The sequence below is a fragment of the Brachycentrus maculatus genome, unplaced genomic scaffold, assembly GCF_059751285.1.
Source record: "Brachycentrus maculatus isolate JH-2025_06_01 unplaced genomic scaffold, ASM5975128v1 h1tg000202l, whole genome shotgun sequence".
Taxonomy (NCBI): domain Eukaryota; kingdom Metazoa; phylum Arthropoda; class Insecta; order Trichoptera; family Brachycentridae; genus Brachycentrus; species Brachycentrus maculatus.
In genome coordinates this window covers 404049-418955 of record NW_028280953.1, presented here as the reverse complement: position 1 = coordinate 418955, position 14907 = coordinate 404049, and the positions used below count along the sequence as shown (strand labels likewise).

The 14907-nt window shown below is 42.3% G+C and overlaps 2 protein-coding genes across 5 annotated transcripts in view; one reads left to right on the top strand and one right to left on the bottom strand.

Annotated features, from left to right (window-relative positions):
- Sec16 (endoplasmic reticulum export factor secretory 16) overlaps positions 1–239 on the bottom strand; it is a 69258-nt gene extending 69019 nt beyond the window's left edge. For all 4 annotated transcript variants that reach the window (XM_088263725.1, XM_088263726.1, XM_088263723.1 and 1 more), the window contains exon 1: positions 129–239. The gene's annotated coding sequence lies outside the window, so the exon portion shown is untranslated. The remainder of the gene's footprint in view (positions 1–128) is intronic.
- Positions 240–4793: 4554 nt separating this feature from the next.
- LOC148307259 (uncharacterized) lies at positions 4794–10211 on the top strand. The gene is made up of 2 exons (XM_088263671.1): positions 4794–4994; positions 6102–10211. Exons 1-2 carry the CDS (start codon positions 4794–4796, stop codon positions 10209–10211), a joined length of 4311 nt encoding a protein of 1436 aa, XP_088119797.1.
- The last annotated feature ends 4696 nt before the right edge of the window (positions 10212–14907 follow it).

The window sequence follows — 14907 nt, the reverse complement described above, 5'->3', positions numbered from 1 at the left end:
TGAAAAATGTCCTGTCATTTTCGCTGAAAACAACGGCTGCTCCCGGGAAACTTTCTCCAACTTTCACCCCGAAAATGGCACGGACCGAGCGAAAAGACGCCAGATCGCAAAAATGTAACTTGACTCACCGTATTTTTCTAAAACATTGCGGGATAACGGAAAATTAGGAATTTTATTCTATAATCTTGACACAGATATCATCGATCGGAGATGCCCTGTTGGAACTTTCAACTCAACTTACTAATTATGCCGTAGGAGCGCTACCTGTCATTTTCACAGTAGTTTCCTGTTTTATCATACCAGAAGAACTTCAAGTAAAATTCAATAGATTTCACATTGAAATAAAAATATGTAACGGAAAATGTTTTACATTTTTGATAACAGATGCCACTAAATATATAACTGTTACCATATCTGAAATACACTGGTCTGATCATGCGAATATCATAACAAGAGGCATCTATCAACATATCTATGATAACGTTCAAATACAACTTCAAACGATGAATTAAAACGAAATCTACTTGTTTCCCAACTATTTTAACACCTTCCATAATTCCGTTTTGTGAAAAATAAAAACTTAATTGATAATTTTGTTAAAATCTGAGATTATTAAATTCCTCTTGTATACAGAATTCATTGTTTTCAATATAAATTTCATCTGTTGATAATTTTTGTTACAACAATGACTAAAATGAATTAAACGTAAAATAAAATAATTGTTTTAGTATGGAGATGAATACATTTTCTAGGGGGCTAATAAATAATCATTTGATCCAGAGGGACAGGGGGGGCTTTAGCAAAAATGTTTGAGAACCAATAGCTTCCAGCAAATAATAATGCAAAATGATAATATATTCTAGATCCTTGATTTGTAATTAATATTTAAAATAATAAAAAATATATCATATATTTGAAACACACTTTTTTCTCTCTCATTCGATATTCATTAACAAAATTATTTAAAAAAATTAAAACACATTTTCTCATGTAATCCAAAATTCAGAAAATTTCAGTCGTTTTTATATTTACTTACTAACATATTTAAGTTTTGATTTTCATGAAGCACTAACAGGTTATCAAAAATCAGAACCAAAAATCTGTTGGTCTCAAAAGTCTACGTAACCGGAGGGCATGTATGACTAAATGCAGGGGCGTGCCTTCCGTATAGGCAGAAGAGCAGTGCCTATCCTAACTTACCCGCGTGACATATAAAAACGTAACCAGTACCTACCCTACCTTACTAAGTAGAACCAACTTATCTTACTACTCACCTCTACTGCCTACCCCAGTAAGTAGTGCCTAGCTTACCTTACTACTACTACTAAATGTATGGATGTTAATGAAGTTAGCAGTGTATGTCAGGATGGAAGAGTGTGGCATTCCATTCTCTCCGCGTACCCATGTAGTGAAACGGAGTGATGGTAGTAGTAATAACTAATAGATTAAGCGTTTTTCTTGATGAACCTAGTATAACCTTGAATACTATAAAATGAAAATTATATTGTAATATATTATTGTACCATGACGAACACTTAATATGAAATAACTTTGTATTGAATATCAAGCACATACTCAATAAATGTCCACTTTCCCATATATGATAATTTTTAGTTACGAAAGGCATCAGACCGACAGATGTTATTTCAACTAATCGGAATATATTGGTGTTGCATAAGCCATCTTGTGATTGTGACGTTCTTTGATATTTGGACAATTATATAATACAAAAATGGAAGAAATCAATGAATAAATAATATAATACGCTTATGTGGAAATCAAGTTGTTGTCCTGTTAGGAACTATGGACTTATAAGTTGAAGGTTCTGGTTTGACAAAATGAATGATGCTGAAAAAAATTCATTGGCGTTTTTTTATAACATTATTATTTTATTGATGAACGATTTATTTTTGTTTGCTATTTTATACACATAATAGTTCACAATTTTTTTTATATAAAATAGTCATCACTTAAATAATATTTAGAAGCAAAGCCAAATATTTTACTAATGAAGAAAGTACATTTGGCAAATGTGAACGAGAGAACAGAACGAGGACAGCCAAAAAAGGCTTGGCACGACCAGATAAATCAGAATCTAAAATCTGGTGGTGTCAAAAGTCTACGTAATCGGAGGATATGTATGACTAGATGTATGAAGTGCAGGAAGCAAGGAATGTGACAGGACAGTGAGAGTGCGGCATTCCATCCTCTCTGTCTATCCCTGCTGAGAAACAGCTTGATGTTAGTAGTAGTTGTAGTACTTTGCTCATGTTGTTGTGGCTTAGTTTGGTTAAATAGAATAGAAAGAAAACAGAAATCACACATTTCTAAAATTTCTAATTTAAAATGCTTGTAAAGCAATAAAAATATTTCTAAATCTATGAAACAACAATGCATTAAAAATATTGAAAATGATACGTGACAGCAGCTGTTAAGAAGTATGCTGTCCGCTATGAGTAAGGTTTAGTTTTGCGTGTATTGCTTTTACGTTCAAACAGGCAGCATGGGTAGAATGGTGAAATTTGCACGTGTGTAAAGTGATCAACCAGTTAAGTAACCAGCCTATGACAGATCAAAAGCCCTGTAAATACCCAGACTTCCATATTCTTCTTCATTAATTTTGAGAAGGTAAAAATGTAAAAATAACTCCTGAAACTAACTACAAAAATTGTAAAATAAGTGGAGAAATCCAAATTTGTGAACAAGTTTTTGGACACAAACAGAATTTTACAAAACATGTTTTTATCTGTTACACTTAAAAAGTCTTACAGATGCAACACACGTGCGTATTAGATTGCTACGCTGTGTCCAAATTTCAAAGAAATCTGTATTTAATTTAAGGAGATATAAGATTTTGGAGATTATTTTGTACGGATTTTTGTACCATGAAATTGATTTAAATATTTGGACCTATTATTAAATTTATTTTATGTTATAAAAAACAAACATAGTTTTTCCACTACTATTTTATTTGACTAGTCACCGGGTTTGGTCATTCGTAAAATTTAAATCTATCGGAGGAAATCGAATTCAAGCTTTTTCAAAAATTATGACGTCATGCGCAGGAGGCGACAGAATTCGGTCCGGCAATGAGCACAGTAGGTATGTAATCACGTAAAGAATAAATCGCTTGTTGCTTTTCTTCCCGTCCCCCCGGCGACGAGACGAGCCAATGGAAGTCGAGACTGCTGAACGCGCGAGTTTGCGCAGCCGGGACGCGATTTTCCCGCCCGACGCGAGAAGACCGTTCAGTATCTGTCTAAATTTAAAAGCGTCAACATGCAAAGAATGCCAGTGATCGTTTATTAAGATCCGCGCGTCGCGATGTGGCTAGAAATAAACTACTTATTACCAAAAAAACTTATGTAATTTCGGTCTCAAAATCCGAGAAAAGGTCGCGAACAAAAGTTGTCGTTAGTTTTGCAGAGTATAGTTTCGGGACGCGTTTATTTTTGTGTGTTTTCTAACCACCTGGAATATTATTTATAGTTAGGTGTTTTTGGTGTTTATCCAAAAAACAAAATGCTGGATTAATTGAGTGCGACAAAAGTGCTTCAAATGGCTCTGATGACGAATTATCAGTGAATTTGTAGAAGATTACACCTTGTGTCATGAAATCGTGAAATCTTAGTGTCTGTTTTTTGTGTTTTTTTTGTGTTGTTTTTAAAATGTTATTATTTACATATTTTATTGGTTCTACTGTAACAAGTTATTGTGGTTAAAAAAACAATTTATTGTGGTTAATTACGTACAGTTACCAGTCTCAGCAGTATTAAAACGATTGGATTTGGTGAGTAGCCATTTTTTAATAAATGATAATAATACAACTTTTCCCAGAATCTTACTAAAATTATTGTTACAATATTTTTATGAAATCGATATATATATATAAATAAATAAATATATATATATATATATATATATATATATATATATATATATATATATATATATATATATATATATATATTGTTACGGACGGATCGCACACCCCGTACGGCGGCCCTGAAAAAGAATTCCAGGCGCCTGGCGGCGAGCGAAACGGTCGCCCGTCGGAATGCGACCCGAAGAAGGGCCTCTATGGATTCTACCGATTTCTCATGTATTTACAGAATGTATTAGATGTAAGAAAGAATAAGACAATGTTAATATTAAATGCGCCTAGATGTTAAGTTGTATAAATAGATTACTGATAAAATAAACTTGTAAATTGTAATGTAATAACGAACTGTTGGAACGGCACCGGTACGGTATGAAAGTGTAGCCCGTCCGGTGCCCATTAGAGAGAGACAGAGATATGGCTGTCTCTCTCCCCCGGCCGCTGATTGGCTGTACTTTCCCACTGTCGGGCGGTACGCGATCACGGCCGGGTATATAGAGGGCGCATTTTTTGATAATAAACCAGTTCTGGTGTGACTGTTGAAACCTGTGTTTCATTTCTCCGCTCCCGCTCCTTGGACTACTCGCCGCGCCGCCAGCCTGGACCGCTTCGCCTCATTATACCGATTCACGGACCAGTTTCGGAAAGCCCTTATCAGGGCTATTGAGGTTGACTTGTCGGTCCAGTGCCGCTCTTCCCGGCTCATACATCCATTCACCTCCGTCCGTATCCAGCTTACTCGGTAACTCGGTACGGCGGGGCCGTCTGGAACGTCACCCCTTACAACGGTGGCATAGTTGGGAGATTCCGAAGAAGGCCAGGCGTGTACATTTTTGAGAGTCATCGCACGTAACCCACGCCGGTTACATTTTGGTCCTTCGAGCCGGATCCTTCAACGCAGTCTCCAGCTACGATGCCTGCATCCCTGAGGTCGGGACGCAACGTCGCCATGGAGCCCGAAGAGCAGCGCCGTGAGGAGGATCGGGACTCTGTCAGTTCAGTCCGGACTGATACGAGTAGCGACTTGCGCCGCCAGATGGCGGAGCTAGCCGCCAGCAACGAGAGGCAGTTCCAGCAACTCCGTGAGCTGTTGTCGAAGTGCACAGCAGCTAACGTAAGCTCCCCAGGGGGGGAGGTTATCGCGGGTGTCGAACAATCCACCCACCTACGAACGCGGCAGGACGACGCCGCCAATCAGCCCAGAACGGGATTCAGGACATCGGCCGCAGCTCTACCGGTTCCGGTGTTGGATCCGGAACCTACGCGATTCGCTGGGGAATCGCGGGACGAACTGACCGGCCACAGAGGAGAAGCGCCCGGGGGACATGGCCCGGCGCCTACTGGCAACGCGGAGCCGAGGCGTATGGAAACCTCTGGCTTGCGTTGGCGCGCACCGGACGAACGCGATCGCTACCCGGTACGCGAATGGGTCGACGGAGCTCGACCGGACGAACGGCACCGCAGAGATGACGGAAGAGCAATCTACGCGGAACCCTCACCCCGAGGCGGGGACTACTTTCGATGGTCGGGGCAGCCGCCGGAGTTGCCCAAGTTCAGCGGAGACCCGAGGGAATGGCGCCGCTTCAACGCGGCATATCTCCAATCTACTGAGAGATGGGGGATAGGGGACGCTGACAACATCGGAAGATTGGCGCGCGCACTGGAAGGGCGTGCGCGTCACATGGTAGCAGGCCTGCTACTGTATCCGCGCAACGTGTCGGAAATATTGCGGACGCTGGAGGACGCCTTCGGCAGCCCGACACTCATCATCGCGCAGATACTGGAAGACGCCCGGAGGATGCCGAGTCTCGCCGACCACCCCGCGGATGAAGCAGTCGTGGATTTTGCGGTTTCGATACGCAACGTCATCACCACCGTGGACGGGATGGACGCTTGCTATCTCGACAACCCGCAGCTGCTAGCGGAGATGGTTGCCAAGATGCCGACGCAACTCCGGTGGGATTGGTTCCGCGATCGCCGCCGCGAGACGAGGAGCAGTATCTACGATCTCGCCGCTTGGCTTGACGAGATCACCGCCGGCATCACGCGCCACGGAGGTCTGTTCAGAATGGTGGCGAGGAACAGAGACAAGGAGCGCGCGGGTCAGCGCGACAAGTGCGCCGAGCCCGCCCGCCGCGAGAACGCTCGACGCGTCGAGCCAAGGAGTCACGTGTTTGCGACGCGCGACACGACGAGTGACAAGGAATGCGTATTTTGTAAGGCCAGCGGGCATAACTTACGCCGATGCAAACGGTTCGAGAAGAAGACCGTGGACGACCGCTGGGAATTTGTGCGGCTGTCCAAACTGTGTTTCCAGTGTTTGGAATCAGGGCACAGGGTGCCCGAGTGTGAAGCAAGAAAGTGTGAAATCTGCCGGAGACACCACAATAGAATCCTGCACTACCGCACGGATGGTGCCGCGGAAGCCGTGAAAAGTGAGGAAGTTGTGGACAATGCGCAGGTGCTGTGGACAAATGACTGTGAGGTCCCGGTCACATTCAAAGTGCTGCCGGTTACTTTGAAGGGACCGCGGGGGACCGCAAAAGTGTTCGCCTTGTTGGACGAGGCTGCGTCTGTGACCCTCCTCGAGGAGGGTGTCGCCCGCGCGATAGGTGCTACGGGGATAGCAAGGAATCTGACGATAAAAGGTGCGACTGGACAAAGCAACACACACAGGTCGCAGCGTGTAACGGTGACCTTGATAAGTGATCACAACGGGGAATTCGAGATCGGGGCGAGGACCATCAAGGACTTGGACCTTGTACACAAAAGTGGCGCGCCCGCGCGGACTGGAGCTCGCGTCATCAGACCGCAGATGCTGATCGGCCTCGATAACGCGTCTCTCATGTTCCCGATCGACACTCCAGTGCTTCGGGAGGATGGTCAGCTGACCATAGTGACCACACTGGGGCCAGTAACGTACGGGGGTACCGTACACCCCAACTTCAATCTGCCAAACAACCGGGTCGAGCAAGGGTTGGACGAGCTATTGAAGAGAAACTTCGCCGTGGAGTCATTGGGCGTCTCCACCGCCGAAAGGAATCGCGCAACCGATAAGCGCGCATTGGAACTCTTGAAGAATACTACAAGACAGCTCCCGTCAGGCCAATGGGAGACCGGGCTATTATGGGCTCGGGACGGAGACGTACTGCCGTGCAATCGCCAGGCAGCCTTGAACAGGCTTCACTCTCTAGAAAGGAAGCTAGGACGTGACGCGGCATTGGCAGCGGCTTACAAGGCCAAGATAAGTGAATATATTGGAAAAGGATATGCTGTGAAGCTCGACCCCGCAGAAGAGAATGTGCACCACCCGAGGGAGTGGTATTTACCTCACTTCGCTGTGAGTAACCCGAACAAGCCGGGTAAGATAAGAGTGGTATTTGACGCTGCCGCCCAGCACCGGGGGACGTCATTGAATGACCACTTACTGACAGGACCAGACCTCCTGTCCTCGCTGTTGGGGAACCTCCTTCGATTCAGGGAAGGGGCCGTGGCGGTAGCCGCAGACATCAAGGAGATGTTTCTGCGAATCAGGATCAATGAAGCTGACCAGCCATCGCAAAGGTTCCTGTGGCGAACGAATAGCCGGGATGAACCCGAAACGTACATGTTGACATCGATGATGTTCGGCGCGAAATGCTCGCCCAGTAGTGCCCAGTTTGTCCGCGACAAGGTCGCCCAAACGTACGCACACGAATTTCCGGCCGCCGCGGCGGCCATACAAGGACGAATGTATATGGATGACTATTTGGATGCGACCGACAGCGAAGAAGCGGCCGCATCCCTCATACATGGCCTGAGGCAGGTGCTCCTAAGGGGAGGCTTTGAGCTCACGAGGTGGGCGTCTAATAAGCCAGGAGTCCTGAAAGGCATTGCGGAAAAGGAAAAGGCGGAAAATGCCATCAGAATAGGAGAAGCAAATACAACGGAAAGAGTCCTGGGTTTAATGTGGAACCCCAGGAGCGACACGTTTCTCTTCGAATATGGGACCGAGATGGCCTCGATCCCCGAGAACCCCACCAAGCGCCAAATGCTGAGCGCGACGATGAGTATTTTTGACCCGGTCGGCTTTATTACGTGCCTCACCGTGCGGTCAAAAATTATCCTACAGGCCGTCTGGCGATCAAAGACGGGCTGGGATGAGACGCTGTTGCCGGAGCACTCTGAGAGATGGTCAGAGTGGCGCCGGCTGATGGAGAACAACGAATGCAGAATACCAAGATGTGTGCTACAGTCTAAAGGGCGACTCGTGACGCTGCACATCTTCTGCGACGCATCTGAACAGGCTTGTTGTGCGATAGCCTACTTTGTGAACGCCGGCGACGCGGCGTTCGTGATGGCCAAATCGAAAGTGGCCCCCCTGAAGCCGCTCTCCATACCGCGCCTAGAGCTACAGGCGGCACTGATGGCGGCACGGATGGCTGCCACCATCAAAAGGGAGAGTCAGGCGAGGATAGTAAGAACGATCTACTGGACGGACTCCAGCACGGTGCTGTGTTGGATACGCAATGATCCTTTGAAATATGCAACGTTCGTGGCCAATCGATTGGGAGAGATCGATGAGTTGACCACGCGTGAAGAATGGAAATGGGTCCCCACAAAGGAAAACCCGGCGGACATTGGAACCCGCGACAAGGGGACCCCTGACCTCTCAAGAGACGGACTGTGGTTTGGGGGCCCGCGTTTCTTGAGGGAGGAAGAGACAGAATGGCCCACAGAGAAAGTTGGGCGAACGAGACCAAGCGCAGAAGCGCTCGAAGAAAAACCGGTTCGACAGTTTGTCGGACACACAAGGAACGAGGAGGCCCTCCCGCAGGTGGAGCGGTTCTCCTCCTGGACCCGGCTGGTGCGCACGACCGCCTGGGTACTACGATTCATCTCCAGATGCCGGCGGCACTCGGTCACAGGACAACCCGGAGGGGGGTTTGAGTTGCGCGCCGCGGAGATGCAGGACGCTGAAAACATGTGGATTAGGAAGTCACAAGAAAGCTCATTTCAAGACGAGCTGCAAATGCTGCGGGAGGGAAAGGGAAGCCCGCCCGGAAGCCGTCTGTACGCCGCGACGCCGTACTTGGACAGCAATGGAATAATACGAATGGGTACACGCCTTAAGGCCGCGTCCGAATTCGCGGCAGGCCTCACTGCCCCACCCGTCCTCGACGGAGCATGCCGATATGTGCGGCTATTGATTGAACATGTCCACAAGAAAGGTGGACATCCAGGAACAGAAAGAACTGTAGCAGACCTACGAACGAAGTATCATATCCTGCGGCTGAGGGACGCCGCTAAGAAAATATCACGGGAATGTCAGACATGTGAGACAGCTCGGAGCAGACCAAGGATCCCACTGATGGGACAGTTGCCCGCATCCCGGCTTGCGTACGGCGCACCGCCCTTTGCGCACTGCGGAGTAGATTTCTTCGGGCCGATAGCCGTGACTGTCGGCCGAAGACGGGAAAAACGTTATGGCGTTCTTTTTACGTGTATGGTTACACGCGCCATCCACCTAGAACTCGCGTCCTCACTGCAAGCGGACTCCACGATAATGGCAGTGAGGCGGATGATTTCCCGGAGAGGGTGCCCCATCGCCCTGTACTCCGACAACGGGACCAATTTCCACGGCGCCGACAAAGAGATGCGCGACGCCGTGACGGAACTACGGAAGGATGGAAAATTGTTGGCGGAGCTGACAATTCGGAACATAAGATGGGAATACATACCGCCATCTTCCCCACACATGGGTGGGGCATGGGAGAGGCTCGTTAGGTCGGTAAAACGAGCTCTCAAGGCGACTTTAAACGAACAGGCTCCGAAGGAGGAGACCCTGAAAACGATACTGGCCGAGGCAGAGTATTCAGTTAACAACCGTCCACTTACACAGGTGACTCTGCAGCCCGAGGAAGCTATACCCCTCACCCCGAACCACCTGCTCATCGGAACCGCTAATGCGCACCCCACGCTGGCGCATTACGACGAAGACGACGAAGGAGCCTGCCTTCGCAAACAGTGGCGGATCGCCCAGAGATCCGCGGATATGTTCTGGCGGCGCTGGCTGCGGGAATATCTCCCAACGTTGGCCCAACGGAAGAAATGGCGCGATCCCGCGCCTCCGATCCAGAAGGACGACATGGTCGTAATTGTCGACCCGAACCTGCCGAGGAACTGTTGGCCGCGGGGAATAGTGACCCGAGCCGACCAAGCAGCAGACGGCCAAGTACGAGTCGTGGAGGTAAAGACCCCTAGGGGGGTCTACACCAGGCCGGCCGCAAAGATCGCGGTAATAAGAAGAGAAGGCGCGCGACCCGTCCCCGAGAATTTAGGTGCAGACTAGCTGCACGGGGGGAGTGTTACGGACGGATCGCACACCCCGTACGGCGGCCCTGAAAAAGAATTCCAGGCGCCTGGCGGCGAGCGAAACGGTCGCCCGTCGGAATGCGACCCGAAGAAGGGCCTCTATGGATTCTACCGATTTCTCATGTATTTACAGAATGTATTAGATGTAAGAAAGAATAAGACAATGTTAATATTAAATGCGCCTAGATGTTAAGTTGTATAAATAGATTACTGATAAAATAAACTTGTAAATTGTAATGTAATAACGAACTGTTGGAACGGCACCGGTACGGTATGAAAGTGTAGCCCGTCCGGTGCCCATTAGAGAGAGACAGAGATATGGCTGTCTCTCTCCCCCGGCCGCTGATTGGCTGTACTTTCCCACTGTCGGGCGGTACGCGATCACGGCCGGGTATATAGAGGGCGCATTTTTTGATAATAAACCAGTTCTGGTGTGACTGTTGAAACCTGTGTTTCATTTCTCCGCTCCCGCTCCTTGGACTACTCGCCGCGCCGCCAGCCTGGACCGCTTCGCCTCATTATACCGATTCACGGACCAGTTTCGGAAAGCCCTTATCAGGGCTATTGAGGTTGACTTGTCGGTCCAGTGCCGCTCTTCCCGGCTCATACATCCATTCACCTCCGTCCGTATCCAGCTTACTCGGTAACTCGGTACGGCGGGGCCGTCTGGAACGTCACCCCTTACAACGGTGGCATAGTTGGGAGATTCCGAAGAAGGCCAGGCGTGTACATTTTTGAGAGTCATCGCACGTAACCCACGCCGGTTACATATATATATATATATATATATATATATATATATATATATATATATATATATATATATATATAATATATATGTATAAATACTAAGTACTTGTTATTTTGTTGTATAAAGTTCATTACATAACAAAACAAACATTTTATAATTATTATAATTTATTCTAGCCGTAGCAATTAAAACAACTTTAAAGATATCTATTTTAATGTACTTTTCATATTTATTTTCTATTTTTAATAATTTTTTAATTTTATTTACTTTGGCTAAACAATTTAAAAAAATAAATAAATTATCTATATTCATTTTCTTTACATTTCTACTCTTACAATTTTTAAAATGAATAACGCAGTTCTCTCCAATAAAGAGACTAAGCTCTTGTTCTTGGAGAGGAACTAACACTTATACTTTGTTTCCTTATGTTTGTTGGTAATATATTTAATGCTAATTATAATTATTTTTGTCAATGATTCATTTATTTCAGGTATAACATTTACCTATAAGCATACAGAAACCTGTAATTGGGCTTTATTTTTGTTTTATATTTTATTACTATATTCGTTTGTAATTGGCTGTTGTTTTCTTTAAAATAAAATAAAAACAGTTTAAAACAAAACATTTTTTTTATTTTTGACATCTCATCAAAGATGAAGAAGAATATGGAAGTCTGGGCATTTACGGGGCTGACGACCGTCATAGGCTGGTTTAAGTGATCACTTTACACACGTGTAACATTCACCAATTCTACCCATTATTGATAACCACACTATTCAAATTCTTGGAAGTTCTATATATTTGAACCAATTTAGAAACCTTGTTCTTCAGATAATCAAGATTTTGTGAACAAGTATTTGGGCACAATCAAAATGTTGTAAATAAATTATCTGGTCAAATTATAAGCTTAAATAATAAAAATGAAAATTGTATTTTCTGGCGTTTCTCATGTGTGTGATTATAATCCAGGATTCGGACCTCACATACTAATATAAGAGTTTCTGCTTAGTAAAAAGCTTCTTTACATCTCACCAATAGATGTCTCTAGTGAAGTTCTAGTGATTCAAGAACAAGGTTTCTAAATTGGTTCATATATATAGAACTTCCAAGAATTTGAATAGTGCGGTTGTCAATAATGGGTAGAATTGGTGAATGGTACACGTGTGTAAATCGATCACTTTAACCAGCCTAAGACGGTCGTCAGCCCGTAAATGCCCAGACTTCCATATTCTTCTTCATCTTTTATGAGATGTCAAAAAATAATATGAAAAAACTCCTGTTATTGGAGATAATCCAGATTTTGTGAACAAGTACTTGGACACACTCAAAATGTTGTAGAACAAAAAATGTTGCAATAAATTGCGTAATTTTTTTGAACTATGAATTATTCTTGATGACGTTTGATGATCATTGAGAATGACTCATTTCTCAAATTAGTTACATAAAAAACAGTCGACTTATCATTTTTTCTTTTATTATATATAAGTACTTACCTACAAAAAACGTTGTAAAAATAGCGTTATTTTATATAAATATGAATTATTCATGATTACGTTCGATCGCCATAATGAAAGACTCATTTATAGACTCAGACAAAATATACGTATGGATATTAAACTTATATGTATATTAATTTTTAAGTCAAAACAGATTTTTCAAGTCTACTAAGTTGTATTTTATTTAAAAAAACACATTAAAATTAATATTGTGCCAATTGTTTCGCCTAGTTATGGCATTTTTAAACTAATGTGAAGATTAAATGGACCGACGGTGCTTATGTAGCTATACATATACCTACAAAAAAACTAATAAGGAATGCAGTATTTATTTATAGAGTAACGTAGTAAAAAAAAACGTTTTTTTTTTAAATTTTGAATTATTCATTATTACGTTTGATGACCATTGTGAATGACTCATTTCGCTAAGGGTCAATTGACAAATATATGTTTTTTTCAATATATTTAGATATTATGTCATTGAACAGAGTCACATGTTTCTAGTCAACTCTTTAATCTAATGCAGTAGCGTGATGAGCAATAAAGATGGATTCGTCTTGATAATCTCGAGATAGGCAACGAAGAACATGGATGTCTGAGTATTTACAGGGCTTACGACCTGTCATAAGGTGGTGTAAGTGATCAATTTATATATTAATTACATTCATCATTCTACCCATATCGACAACTATGTACAGTGTATACATGTATATAGGCAGGCGCTGTGGCGTTGTTGGGTAGACGCTCGACTACGAAACTGGCGTCGCGGGTTCGATTCCCGTCAATTATGAATTCTAGAAAGATTAATTTTCAATCGGTCTGGGTGTTTCTGATGTATTTTCCACATTTACCTTTCCTATCCTTACTACCTGCAGACAAGCATCTAAAATAGGTGAAATTAGTTAGTTACTTAGTTCTAGATTAAAGATTTTGAACCAATGTATGTATATATATATATATATATATATATATATATATATATATATATATATATATATATATATATATATATATATATATATATATATATATATATATATATATATATATATATATATATATATATATATATATATATATATATATATATATATATATATATATATATATATATATATAACATATATATATATATATATATATATATATATATGTATATATATATATATATATATATATATATATATATATATATATATATATATATATATATATATATATATATACATAAATATATATATATATATACATATATCGCTCACTCCTTTCAAGAACGTCATAAATCAAAAAACTTGATTTTTCAGGAGAGCGTTTTTAAAGTTAAAAAATATAATACAATGTATTAAAAATAAATATCAAGCCACTCATTGAACTTTTTACTATGCAACACATGTTTTTAGGTTAAACCTGAAGGTTTTTTCTCCATTTGAAAAATATTTAGTATGTTTAAAAAAATAATTAAACAATACCTTTTCTTCAAAATGCAAAAACAACACTATCTGCCCTGTAGCGGGTAAATATTAATTTAAAAATATGCCACTTTTGCTGGGATATAGTATATTTTCTGGGCATTTCGAAAACGTGCACAACTGAAAATTGACGAATTTTGATTTATGACGATCTTGAAAGGAGTGAGCGATATATATATTCATTTATACATAAATCATTTACATGCCAATTTTTTGCATCATTTATGATTGAATTAATATATATGTTTTTTAATTTTTGATTATTTTTCATAGAAAACAGCTTTTTTAATGTAGCACCATGATATTTTTCACCACAGATGAAAATTGACTCGTACTGGTCAACCATGAAGAACTAACAAAAATTGCATTCAAACTATAACAGACCTCAACATCAAAATAACATCACGAACATCAGTCAACTCAATACAAATTGAATGACAAGCCAATCTACAAAATTGAAAATAATTGATATTAATGATGAAAATATAGCGATAGTGTAAAAAATGACCATGGATGACACTAATCTTCTTCATAGGTTACAACAGTGTTCCGCAAACTTTTTCTATTCAAGGCACACTTACCAAATTAAGAAATTTCAGAGGTGCATATTTACCATATTATGGTAACATATTATGCTTAATGCGAAATGTGAGCCCACTTAACTGAGCACAGGCAATCAAAATTTGGAGCAATTGTGTTATTTTCACAAAACTAGACTTTTTTCTATATTTGTAATTGTAAAAGAAAAACATTTGTTTTTTACCACTTGAGTTTGTTTTATTATGACGACTGGTTTCTGAAGTCATGCTTCCATCTTCAGGTCTAAATATAAACTATAACATATTAAATAATTATCTCTTCTATACATATAAGGAGAGGAGTAAGTTAGGGGGAGGGGGGTTAGTCAGGGGGATGGAGTTTGAAAATAAAGGAAGAATGGAAAGGAAAACAAGTGTT

Excerpts from the sequence above, each read along its gene's own strand:
- LOC148307259 (XM_088263671.1), top strand. The coding sequence starts at position 4,794 with ATGCCTGCATCCCTGAGGTCGGGACGCAACGTCGCCATGGAGCCCGAA. Across the intron at positions 4,995-6,101 it reads CGAAGTGCACAGCAGCTAAC|GCCAGCGGGCATAACTTACG; the intron begins GTAAGCTCCCCA and ends GTATTTTGTAAG.